We start from the raw sequence: 13,739 nt of genomic DNA, 5'->3' as shown, positions 1-13,739 counted from the left end.
CTTGTCTGTTAGTAGAGAAAGTGTCCTGTCTACACACAATATATGAAGAAATTGTACTTGTCACTTTCAGTGTCCCTACCACTGTCTATGGACAGAGAAATTGTAACGTTATACTAGACTACTTGTCCTATCAAGAAAATTGTAAAGTCATCCTAGACTGGCCTTAACTGTCTATAAGATATTGCAGCATTATTGTCTGAACTTCCCTTATTTGTGTAGGGATAAATGAATATACCATTATCACCTGCATATAGGGGTTTATGTTTCCCAGTTGATTTGATACCAAGAGCATGTTCCTCGTACAAACAATTTCTAAAACAGGACAGACTACTGACAAAGTTGATGATACAAGGTTATCTACAATCTCCTTTAAAGTCAACATTCTGCAAATTCCATTGCTCATACAATTACTTTGTTGGCAAATACAATCTGTCATTAGGTCAAATGCTTGAATTGACCACGGATTACTCCGTTTAGCCGATCAAGGCAAAGGGCACAAGCGGGTGTGACATGTCGACAGGGGATGCTGTGGTTCTATGGTCGATACAAAGACATTGTCAGCAAAAACAATCTATCATTAAGTCGAATCCTGACTGACGTTTTTCATACTAATTGTTAGGCCATTTTTAACACATTGAATTGTCTACAGATTTTTCCGTTTTCCCGATCTTGACAAGGAGCACACGGAGGGTGTGACCGGTCGGCAGAGGATGCTTACCTCTCCATGGCACCTGACCCCACCTCTGATGTTTTTAGAGGTCCGTGTTTGCTCTGCTCCTGATTTGTATTTTTTCTATGGACTTTTGAGCTTGATAACTGTTCGTTATCTCCATATTTGATACAGAATAACTATTGTCGCTTCTTTATTTATGACGGAAAGAACATATAAATGGGTTCTACCGTTTTATGACATGCATCTAGTTACGCCCTTACAAGAAACTTCGGGTTTATTCTTGTTATCTCGGCCCGCTCGCCCGTCTGTCTTCTCGATCTTGACAAGGAGCACACGTCTACTATGTACTTCTTCAAACCCCTCTACATTTTAAGCAGTAGCCAAATCATCTTTTCGGAACATGATTGGTTGTGTCCTGTTGATGTGCGTTAAGGTTTGGGAGTTTTCATTTTGGGCGTTGAAAAAGTTTACAAAATCCTGGTTCCCAAAACCTCTTACATTTTACTCAGTAGCCAGCCCACCCTTTGGAATATGATTGGTCTTTTCTTGCAGATGTGCAAAAATGAAACCATCGACCTAAGGATTAAGATAGTGTGTTAGAAGGACAGACAGACGGACGGACTGACCAGGATAACAAGAACAGAACAGAACTTTCTTGTGAGGGCATAACTAGATGCTGTCATAAGACAGTAAAACCCACATATAGGTGTTTACCTCTAAATGTACCCTCTGTCTTTCCTGAAGAAGCAACAGCAATTTTTCTATATACATTATCAAATTGTCACTCAAGTGTATGTTCAGCGATGGCCCCGTTGTTTTAGAGAAATGTAGTTTTTTGGCTCCTAACTGGACCTCAGGATGAAATTGAAAATTCTGAAACGTTATTGCACATCTACAGAACAGCACCAATACATGTATTCCAAAGGATGATTTAGCTACCGCTAAAATGATAAAGGAGTTCTGGAAACATGATTTTTAATAGAAAAACGTAGTTTTTCAACCCCAGATAGATTCCGATGAATATGAACATTCCGAGACCTTGCTGCACATCTATACAGGATGTGACAGGCGGACGGGCGGACCAGGATTGCACGAAATACCCCAACCTTCCTTAAACAATTCGGTATAATAAATTATAAAACATAATTTCATTTTTCTTTACAATTGTGCAAAACGCTTTCTTATGTACTTATGACTTGTTTTAATGTGACATAAGTCTACATGGGTTATTATGCTAAGCAGTGATATACAATAAATTATATTTATATATTTACTTAATATCATATTTTGATGTACGACTCTTGAATAAAAACGGCCCCGTGAATTCTGTGAATAATGAATTTGTTGTGGTGATTAAAGTTGTGGTATTCCTTGTCATTAGACAATATATTCCTTTTTTTCATTTTGAAAACTTTCAAGATGCCATAAGACGTCCATGACATGGCCGTAGGAAACGGGGGGGGGGGGGGGAGGGGGTGCCCCCCCCCATGATTTTGCCGAAATATAGAATATTATATTATAGCTACCATATGCTTTTGCCCGGGCCCTCAATAATTACGTCTGATGGCTTTTTTTTTGCTTGTCAAAGAATGTTTAGTAGTTGATAGTGCCCCCTTACTGAAAATATATTGTTGTGCCCCCCCCCCCTCCCCCAACTGAAATTGCTTCCTACGGGTCTGCATGAGCGAAAATGATTGGGGCTTTTCTAGTTTCAAACAAGATGTGTTTGTGAAACACTGATGCCCCCGTATGGCAGCTTATGGCGAAGGTTAAAGTTTCTCAAATGCAAGTCAAATTCCAGGCCAAAAGATAAAAAATGTTGATACCCAAAGAAAGATCTTGTTTCGAGGAATACACCTGTGAAATTTGAAAGACCTAGATACAACTGTTCAAAAGTTATGGCGAAGGTTAAAGTTTTTTAAATAAAAGTCAAACGTCAAGGTCAAAGTGGTTGGTATCCAAAAGAAGGTCTTGTCACAAGGATTACATATGTGAAGTATGAAAGCCCTAGCACCAACCATTCAAAAGTTATGGCCAAGGTTAAAGTTTTTCAAAAGTAGGTCAAACTCCTAGGTCAAGGTCAAAGGGTCAAAGTGGTTGGTATCCAAAGGAAGGTCTTGTCACAAGGATTACATATGTGAAGTATGAAAGCCCTAGCTCCAACCATTCGAAAGTTATGGCCAAGGTTAAAGTTTTTCAAAAGTAGGTCAAACTCCTAGGTCAAAGGGTCAAAGTGGTTGATATCCAGAGGAAGGTCTTGTCACAAGGAATACACATGTGAAGTTTGAAACCCTAAGCACCAACTGTTCAAAAGTTATGGCCAAGGTTAAAGTCTCATAAAATTTTGCAAAAGTGGGTCAAACTCCAAGGTCAAGGTCAAAAGGTCAAATATGATGGTACCCAAAGAAAGGTCTTGTCACAAGGAATACACATGTGAAATATGAAAGTCATAGCTCCAACCAATCAAAAGTTAAGGGCAAGGTTAAAGTTGACAACAGACAGACAAACGGACAAACAGACAAACAGATAAACAGACAAACAGACAGACAGGACAAAAACAATATACCCCCGGGATCTTTCGATCCGGGGGCATAAAAATCCTCAAGTTATGTGAATTTTGTGCCGTGCACTAAAATATTTCTTAAATTACTTTTAATTTCCAATTACATCTGAAAATAAATGCATGCCAGATAAAAATACACAATTTCTTTAACTTCTTCTGATAATACTATAAATATATTGAGGTTTACAAAATCATATTAAATGATTAATTATAAAAAACCCAAACACTTTTTCACTTTTTGCACAGTACCCACAAGTGTAGCTATTTTATTCATATTTTGTTTTCCCAGGGACAAAATATTAAATCTCTCTCTCTCTCTCATTATAGTTTTCAGTTGCAAGAAAGGCTAATTTCTTTGTCAAAAGACACTCATTGAAGAGTACGTTTTTTTCCCATTGCAGTGAAAAATAATGAGTTCTTTGAGATGCATGCGTTACAAAAAGGGTAAAGGGAAACTGGCCCTGGGGGAAATGCTTCTCTACATAACAAGATTTCACCCTCAAAAGAGACTGCGATTTCCGCTAGCGGAATTCCTCTAGAGCCATTTAATCCTACTCTAGTGTCGTTTTTTTTGGGGGGGGGGTGGGGGGGGGAGATGGGGTGGAGGGATACTCTATAAGACCGGTACTACACCTATACAGAAGTACTCTTTGTAAATTTATAGTGCACACATTACTTTATGCATCTAAGTGGTAGGTAGAAATGTGGCTTAGATCTTTATCTATGTAGATTATCAAAGTGCCATGTGGAAAGGCCTTCAAATGACGCAGGCCACACACTATGTATACTACCATGTCGAGATCAGAGCCTATACATGGGACTGTCTATCTAACGTCCCTATGGTATCGATTGTTGGTTTTTGCAATTTGTGTAGTCTTTTAAAAATGTGAGGTTTTGTTGCTCATTTGACAAGCAGCAATCAATGAAGCTGAATGAACAGAAAACCCTCCCTGGACCACGCCTCCTCCGAGAAAACCTGGTTAGAGCTAGGGCGTCCTTTTCAGGAACTCAGTATATAACCTAGATACAGAAGCAGAGAACTAAAAGCATGGGTATCGCAGCTATAGACAGGACATAAAATCGTTTTATTTACTATTATAATGGAATTCAGGTAAGCATTCCTGATTTCATACAATAAAACATTGAAAGATAATTAAAAATGTACAAGTATCATTTTTTTGTTGTTGTGGTAAATCTTAATCAAGTAAATGCCTTTTTTGTAGGTGCTTAACAATGACTGTGTTCTTTGCCATCACTGGTAAGAATTTTACATTAATATCTCTGTAAACAAAAAGTTAACTATTTTTTAACTCAAACTTGATTTCATCGAAAGGGCAAGAATTTACTGGTGTGTTGTAAGCCCCTCTCTCCCCATTTCGTACAGAATTCTTAAAACCTCTTTCAAATTTATCTTAAAAGCAATTTTTAATTCCGACACAAATCTTTATTTAGTTTTCTTCTATCACCTTTTTTATGATTAAAAGTTTTCAACATAAAATATGAGGTGTTTCAAAATTTTTAATACACGGAAAAAAATATTTTCACAGAGCAATTATTGCTAAACTCGTTGATAAATAAGTTCTCAATTAATTTCAGTTGAATTGATGTAGAAATCTATGTACATGTACACGTTCAAATAAAAGAAGAGATACATATATAAACACATTATCAATTTTAAACCGGTCTGACTTCTGTGAACTCGTTCTCACTCCTACTTAGTTATTGTAAAGTACAAAATATAAATATTTTCGCATGTTTTAATCGTGAGATGGTTACCAACAGGACAGATTATATATCTCCTATTATTTAACTTTTTCCTCGACGTAAAAAAGAGAAGTCACCTACATAGATATTATAAGTGTATTTAAGATTTACAACATATAGGGTTGACTTCGTTATTTCGCGGAACAAAGATTAAATGTGTTTTTATTTTTGAATTTCATGAAAATTTTCTTACAAATTTTAAGAATTTGCAGTCAATATTCGTGACGAAAAATACACGTGTTTTTAGTAATATAATGGACAGGCGTGAACCATTCCCTGACCCTAATTTAAATAAAAAAGTCTTTATGTGTGCAACGATTCTATAAATTATGGTCACTACAGTCTAATTCAAAAAACGATATTCAAAATATTGTAACTAGACCGACCATTAACTTTTTCTTCATTGGTCAATTCATAGAAAACAGGGGAGGTAACGTCAACAAGACTGGGGGTCTTCATTCCTTAAAAAAATCCCCTCTGTCCAAAATATGAACAATAGGGAGAGAAACTTGCAGAATTATATCAATGTCACAGAAATGAATCTATCACAGACTGCTTTCTTTTTTTCCTTCCGAATTAGCTTAGTTGATTTATTTTAATTTTATTCTTGGACTGAATATCTCCTTGTAAACCCTGTTCTTAGAGAGAGAGAGAGAAAGAGAGAGAGAGAGAATCGCCACCTTTTGATTCAAGTACATTTATTGATGAAATAAGACTACAAACCATCCTTACATTTTCGGTACACGAATCTATATTTGAAGAATTCTTCTCAAATGAAAATGTTGTCACCCAATACTTTATATGTACCAAAAGTACAAAATCAGTGTTACGTAGGACTATATTATAACAGGTGTCGGAATCAAAACGACCTATCGCCGCCCCTGTAAGATTTCACCTTTGACTCCCTCGTCTCTTGCTTTTACATCATGATACACATTTATCCGGAATCAAAGGCAATCAGTCTTTTGATACATATATGTGGTATACTATATCGATTCTGTCTCTTTATAATCACAACCTGCACTATTTGTCCTTTCATGGACTTTACTGTTGGGTAAAAGGAGTTTGGCAATAGATGAGGTATTAGTTCATCAGATTGCTCAGATCTAGCTCACATATAAAAAAATGTATTTTTTTAAATGCGAGACGGATCCTTGTATATCGTATTGTAAATATCATATATCACGACCATAACTTTTAAGTCGTATTGTAAATATCATATATCACGACCATAACTTTTAAGTCGTATTGTAAATATCATATCACGACCATAACTTTTAAGTCGTATTGTAAATATCATATCACGACCATAACTTTTAAGTTGCGATGAAACTTTACTTTAGGTTGATTTATGTATGAATTTGAAAAATTTAGTTTTCCAGAATAATGAATCCCAGTTTCAGTTACTAATTCTGTGTTGTATAATATTAAATAACTTATGATCCATGTTTTGCTGTGAGAGTTGTGGATGTAGTGTGCTTCATTCATTTTCCAGAAGACGATGCCGATTTGTCATCCTTAAATGACATATGTGTAAAAATTAATCATTCATATATTTGTTCCCTATCCATCATTCCTTTGTACGTGTGACATGTCTATAGTGTTGATAAAAACTTAATAATGCAGTATATATTTTTTAAATAAAGAACCAGAGTGCATTTGTTTTAATTATTCCCCTTCTCTTTGTGGTGGAGAAAAGTAAGTGAACTTTTAATGTGATCTAGGATATTTATGTTCACTTTTAATTTTTCAGTCAAAATGTATTGTTGGCATGTTGAAAACTCTTCGCTGGTGGGAGTAAATGATTGTATAAATATTGTACACTGTATAATAACACCCATATCGCTAGGGAGATACTTCACTCCTCGTTGCTGAAATGAGCATCCTTTTTTCATTGTGAATTCATATACCGGTATAACTTTTTGGTATACTAGTATTCGTGTTTAATATTGTGTATCAGTCATACTTTAGCAGAATATATTATTTAATTTATTCTGTTTAAACTATGGAACACATTTAATTCATTTTGTTGTTAAATTTCATGTAAGGCAAATTAAGTTTTAAGAACTTGTGCCCTATCACATTATTTATATTCATTACAATAAAATATGTTTTAATCAAACCTAGTAAGATCAAACCCTGTAACTGTGACAATATAGAGAGATCTAACAATATAATATACAATTATTATTAAGTAGTTTGAGATGACATTATCTGTACGCAATTTGATTAGAATTTCGTGCGATGGAATGCTAAGCTAAGACTGCTGTCATTTTTAACAGTGTATAATTTGTCAGTTTATATATTGTGCATTAATTCCAATGTTTGTTTTTTTTTTAATATATAAAAATGTAATTTATAAATTTGGAATACTTCTAATCGGCAAGGCACCCTATGAAAAAGTTCCGTTTATAATAACAAAATCAATTATAACAATACTGTCTCATTTCTCAAACGAACAAAACTCTAATATATACACAAAAGAGTAATTTCTCGCATGGTGGACTATAGTAAAAGGGAGGAATAATCCTCCTTCAAGTAAATTCGCCAATATTCTTTTTCTCAGCTTAATTCACTGTATATAGAAAGTTAGAAACCCCTATTTATGACACCTTTTAGTTATAATATTTTATAGTTTTCCTTCCATCGTGATTATTGTTTGGGGGGGGGGGAGGGGTACGTTCTTTTTGATGTTCTCTTCTACATTCTCTGGACCTGTGTCTGTATTTACCGATTTTCCCTTAAATAGGAAGCATAAAACCTCTTCAAAGTAACAGTGACAAAGCTTTATTTAATATATACAACCTGTTTTCAATTTTAGAGTTATTTATATAGCATTGTTTAGTACTGTTAATGAGAGATGTGTAATTAATTGATTTTTTCCTCTACAAAATTAAATAATATATATTTACAATATGTTTTAGAAGTCCTCTCTCTCAGACTATAAATCGAAATTTAATCCTTAATGAACTTCAGGCTTGTGTTAGCTTAGCTGCTTCCACAAAGGTTTATATAATCTTAGAAATTGTTTTCATAATTTACTGCTCTGTAATAAGATATTGAACACAATTTGCGATACAAGTCAAGAGGATCCGTCTGCCTTTTGTGGAAAATGTCCTTAATAACGAATTCTGTGGATTTTTTGTTATATCAGATGCGTAGTGTTTTGTTTTATATCATGTCCGTGGTGATCTTGGACTTTCATGCTATGTAATACAGCTCGCTGTGTAGTGCTTGTTAGCTTATTTCAACGAAGATGAGATAAGCTTATCCCCGGTGTTTGTGATGGGGTCTCGGAATGAAAGGTAAAAGACGAAGGTAACAAACAGTTGTTAATCTCTCAAGTAACCATAAGCCCTAACTGGACCAAATGCAGGACTTTTGCAAGGATGGATGCTAAGTACTATTTATTCATCATTTGTTGAATCTAAATAATATTTTTGACATAAGTGGCTAGGTTGGAATACTAGTAGAGCTTACGTGCACCTGATCTATATTAAAGCTGAACACGATTCGTAAAAGGGATGTGTCCGCCATATTCTTTTATGAAGTCGTTATATCCGAAGACCCCTATATAAGCTGTTCACTTAGTCGCTGTTCAGTGCAATCAGTTGTCACCTTTGTAGACAGACGTATGCTACATAGCTATTTAAAACACTCGGTTGCGACAAAAGTAACTGTGTACTTCGTCCACGACAGGAGAGAAAGGTACCACAGAAACTTACACAGTTGCACAGGTCAGTGCAGTATACAAACAAACACAAATACACTTAAACTGCAATAAAACGTAAATACATGTATAGGTAATGTAAGATAACCAGCACGAACACGTGCCGTCCATTCCACGCAGGTACCCATAACAAGAAAGCAGTCCGGTGTAACGAATGCGAAGGTTATTCCCCAGTGCTGATATCGGAGATAGTAAACATAATATGGCGTATGCCTATTCACGAGTCGTATTCAGCTTTAACAAGATTTCTTGAAGCTGGTCCATTTACAAACACATGTATACATGTAACAATGAATGTTACCTGTACCAAACTTGCATAAATGATTCATTCGGAATGCATATACTACTGCAACCTTTCTTCAGCTGCTGTTTATTTCTATCTTTTATTTAAACTTTGTATTGATGATATTGATTAATTCCTCTTATTGGACATTTAATTCATATGAGACTCTGGGTCGATCGGTTTCCGATACATTTATGAGACTTATGTGGCTTGGTCGGTTACCAGTCCATTTTTGCCGTGAGCTAGGTCGGTTACGGTAACGTTGAGGTCGGTTACCGGTACATTTGTTGAATAAGCTAGGTCGATTTCCGGTACATTTGTTGAAGTGAGTTATGTCGGTTATCTGCATAAATGTTGAGCTTAGTAAGATATATTTTTTGTTGCTATATTGCCTTCTATTGTTGTTACTTCTCGTTGAAAAACAAACGACCTTAGAAAGGCAATACTAGTATACTTAACTTCTGTTTACGTATTTATTTTAATTCTTTGTATTATCCGAATGTAACAAATTACACTGGCGACCTGTATATAATTTATTCTTGTTTTTTGTAGCCGTGGTTGGCACTTCCTTGACAAGAGACGAAGAATTTAATAACTTGATGGAACGATTACTGGACAAGCCCGACCCGTCCTCCCTGAAAGACATTGATAAGAGGGGTTGGGAACCCGTGCCATCCATGAGATACTTCGGGAAAAGACTGACATTATTAAAACGAGGCTGGGAGCCTTTGATGCCTCTGTATCGTCGTAGAAGACCATACTATAAGCGAGCCTGGGAGACACACATTGTAAAGTTGCCGAGGAAAAGGTCAAATTTATTGCCGTTCGTGGACTCGGACCGTTTTTCTGACTCTGTAGAGCCGGGCTGTTGTTCGGATTCCTCGGCTTGCTGTCCACTCTGTGATACCGGTGCACACAGATCCGTCATAGTCTTGGACCCATCGGATGACATTCGAGAACCGTGTCAGTGTTGTAACCTATCTGAAATCTGTACAACTTGTCCCGTTATGAAGAAGTAGACATCTGATATGTTCTTATCTTATGATGACACAATTGTTTTACAATTGTGAAATTCATTGCTTTTATAGAGTATGTAGCATCAACGGTATGTAGGTCCCACTACGGCATCAATCTACCATATACACATTATGAATCTTCTGTATTTCATGTTTTCATATTAGGAGCTTGACTTTTTACTTGAATGTTCTTAAATTTGACCTGTATTATTTTAAAACATTTTTTTGTAATTGGAGGAAGATAAAAGGTTTGAAAGTCTGCCTAAATATGATCAGAATTGGGACAAGACGGCTCATCTTTCTTGTTATACGGAATACTAACCAGTGGTACGTGTGGATCTGTGACCAAAGACTTTTGCTGCTGGTTTAGTGAATACAATCGTGTTCGAAGATTTTCATTTATTTGTTTTTAGCAAACCCCATCGCATTCCTTTTGATTTAGAATGAATTAAAAAGGAACAGTAGATTGAAACTACAATGTACTTTTTTTATTGGGAAATATGGGGATCAAACTGCGATAGAGTGAACAGTTTATTTACTAAGTACATTTGAACGTTTATATTCCTCCACTTTCATCCTGGTAATGTCTAGGTTCTGAGCTTTTTCGGAGTCCAGCGACGCCATTTTCATGTATACCTGTATTCCTAGCATTCCTCAGAACCATGAGCCAATGTCAAACGTACGCTATAAGAATGTGTTCTTATCTAGGTAAAAAGAAGAGTCGAATATGTTGAAGTGAAAGGCATGGTATCCCTGTAAGATGAAATAATTTAATGAAATATCGTCAAATTTAGATGGTCACAAAGTTTCACCTATGAATACAAGTTAGCTTTTGGGCCAGAAACGAGTAAGGCTAGGTTGCTACGTCTTGAGCACATGACCTTACTAAGACGGGTACATATTTACTGTGTCCGGGAGGTATAAAAAATATTGATAGAGCTAGCCAGTACGTTTTAGAATTGTTTGTTTCGGTTCAGTTTGATGGCGTCGTTGGATAGGTTATATAGGTGCAATTTCACGATTTAATGGCATCGTTGGGAAGTGCATGACTGATGGCGTCGTTGGGGTACAGTCAGTGTAGGTGGAATTTCAGTAATGGCGTCGTTGAGTACAGTGTGTAGGTGGAATTTCAGTAATGGCGTCGTTGGGTGTAGTGTGTAGGTGGAATTTCAGTAATGGCGTCGTTGTATATAGTGTGTAGGTGCTGGTGCGTTGGGTATAGTATGTAGGTGGAATTTCAGTAATACAGTGTGTAGGTGGAATTTCAGTAATGGCGTCGTTGTGTATAGTGTGTAGGTGGAATTTCAGTAATATAGTGTGTAGGTGGAACTTCAGTAATGGCGTCGTTGGGTATAGTGTGTAGGTGGAATTTCAGTGTGATGGTGCGCTGGGTATAGTGTGTAGGTGGAATTTCACAATCTGATGGCGTCGCTGGGTACAGTGTATAGGTGGAATTCACAGTTGGATGGCGTCGTTGGATTAGGTAAGGAATGGGTAAGGTTTGTAGGTGAAATTTCACACTTTGATGGCGTCTCTGGGTAGGGTTTTTAGGTAGAATTTCACACTTTGGTGGCGTTGTTTGGTATAGTATATAGGTGGAATTTCTCAATCTGATGGCGTCATTGTGTATAGTATGTAGGTGGAATTCTGATTGTGTCGTTGGGTGTAGTGTGTATAGGTGGAATTTCACAGTTTGGTGGCGTCGTTTTGTTGGGTATATGGGCGGATTGGGTAGGGTATGTAGGTGGAATTTCACAGTTTGGTGGCGTCGTTAGGTTGTGTATGAAGGTTGATTGGGTAGGGTATGTAGTTGGAATTTCACGTTTATTGAAGGAGTCTTATCAACTTTGGCCACAACGGAGAAAATGAAAAACGAAAAGATTTACATAGACCTATATGCAAACCGTCACAAGCTGACTTATGCAGTCAACAGGAAAGTCACGTGCATTTACTCTGCGGTGAAACCAGGCCTGGAGGTTATAAAACTTTCTGAGTATGTACTCCATGCTCAAACTCAAACTTCGTTCTTCAAAATTTATATACAAATTAGAGAGAAATTTTTAGCATGAGTATGGTTTTGGAGTACAGAGTTTGAGTTTGAGCACTGAGTTCATACTCAGAAAGTTTTATAACCTCCAGGCCAGAATTTGGCCATATTGGGGATAAAAGAAAGCTCTGTAAAATACGCCCACAAAACTAACAAATGAGACAGCACAAACATTAAATTATGGAGAGTTAAAAACTGATAAAATTTTCACAGCTTATTAAAGGCAAATGTAAATAAATCCATCTGCATTTAATTCATTACATTTACATTTTGTCAATTGTTGCTAAGATTGCACATTTATACAGTTCTTGCGTTAACTTTCTTAGTTGGGAGAGGAAAAGGATACAGCTCACAATAATACCCATTGTCGGATACCCAGGGGTGAGTAAATGACGAGATCACCCCTAGGTATCCGACGATGAATAATACCCACCAGTGTTTCTTTGAAAACATTTAAAGAAGATCGTAAAATAATAAAAAAAAAAGAATTACATAAGAAAAGAAAAATAATAATCAATTGTACATGAGGACATTCATAAGAATCTGAAGTCTCTTTAAAGAATTGTTTAAAGTTTAGCATAGAAATCAAGGCACCTTCAAGATATGCATGCTCTCTTTCGAAAAATCCAAAATAAAATACTAACGCACAAGTACTAGCGAAGAAGATGGGTGTATTTGGTGTCTAATCTGCAGGAATCGTAAGTACGAAAATGTCCAGTAAAGCAAACGATTTGGTCGGCTGACCACAGCTGGACAATGTTACATTGCAGTGGAACCTTGCCAAAATATTGTAATATATCATAGCTTTCGCTCTCAGTGCAAAACGTTCAAAATTTAACTTTATTTTAAATTAAAAAAAAAAAAAAATGACAAACTACTTGATTGTTTAACAAAAATAATAATAATGCTCCCTGGATCGAACCCATATGTCCAAAATTATCGATTCCTCACCGTCAGAGCCATATAACGTACCGCGGTATACCACTGTGCAATCGTCGCCATTAACATACTGATCAATATGAGGTTTTAAGCAAAAAATGAAGCAGCGTATTTACACAATGTCATTTTCTTTAAAACTCAACATCGGGAAAATGTTTCCCTTTCCCATATCACAGGAACCCGATATGTAAATTATATACCGGTATTCAGAAATTACTAAAATATTGTAACGGCCGGATTAATTCTTTTTTTAAAGTGCGCCCAGATTCCTGCCGAATCTAAATAAAATGCGCCCTCATTCTTTAAAACGTTTTTAACGGTTATAGTCGACTATAGTTAGAATTTAATATATAGTATCCTTAGAGCCCCCCCCCCCCCACCCCCATCTTCGCAAGCCAGGGGTTTTCGGTCCGCTTCGCTCTCCACAAACTTTTGTGGAGAACGAAGTGGACCGAAAACCCTTGGCTTGCAAAGATGCCCCCCCCCCCAACTCCAGAACCTCTGCTGACATTGAGGCCTTGAATTTCACTGATTATTAGGTAGGGGTATTTTTTTTTTATTAAAAGAAAAATAAGGAACGTCAGGTGCCTGTGTTAAAATGATATTCAGTGCCTTAGGGCTTGTTCCCCGTATGAATTTAATTTAAAAAAAATCATATATCAAATACTAAAACACAGTGCTGTTGTTGGAAAATGATTTAAAAAAAAACAGATTTGTTTATAAT

At 36.3% G+C, this 13,739-nt stretch overlaps 1 protein-coding gene across 1 annotated transcript; it reads left to right on the top strand.

Annotated features, from left to right (window-relative positions):
- Positions 1-4,285: 4,285 nt before the first annotated feature.
- On the top strand, positions 4,286-10,501 carry LOC133199362 (uncharacterized). The gene is made up of 3 exons (XM_061335171.1): positions 4,286-4,347; positions 4,460-4,494; positions 9,566-10,501. The coding sequence occupies exons 1-3, from the start codon at positions 4,337-4,339 to the stop codon at positions 10,030-10,032; spliced, it is 513 nt and encodes a 170-aa protein (XP_061191155.1). The 5' UTR covers positions 4,286-4,336; the 3' UTR covers positions 10,033-10,501.
- The last annotated feature ends 3,238 nt before the right edge of the window (positions 10,502-13,739 follow it).

The sequence above is a fragment of the Saccostrea echinata genome, unplaced genomic scaffold, assembly GCF_033153115.1.
Source record: "Saccostrea echinata isolate AGI-Se365-2 ecotype Australia unplaced genomic scaffold, CSIRO_AGI_Sech_v1 ptg000034l, whole genome shotgun sequence".
NCBI lineage: Eukaryota > Metazoa > Mollusca > Bivalvia > Ostreida > Ostreidae > Saccostrea > Saccostrea echinata.
This window is presented reverse-complemented; position numbering and strand designations above follow the sequence as displayed.

Excerpts from the sequence above, each read along its gene's own strand:
- LOC133199362 (XM_061335171.1), top strand. Across the intron at positions 4,495-9,565 it reads TGTGTTCTTTGCCATCACTG|CCGTGGTTGGCACTTCCTTG; the intron begins GTAAGAATTTTA and ends TGTTTTTTGTAG.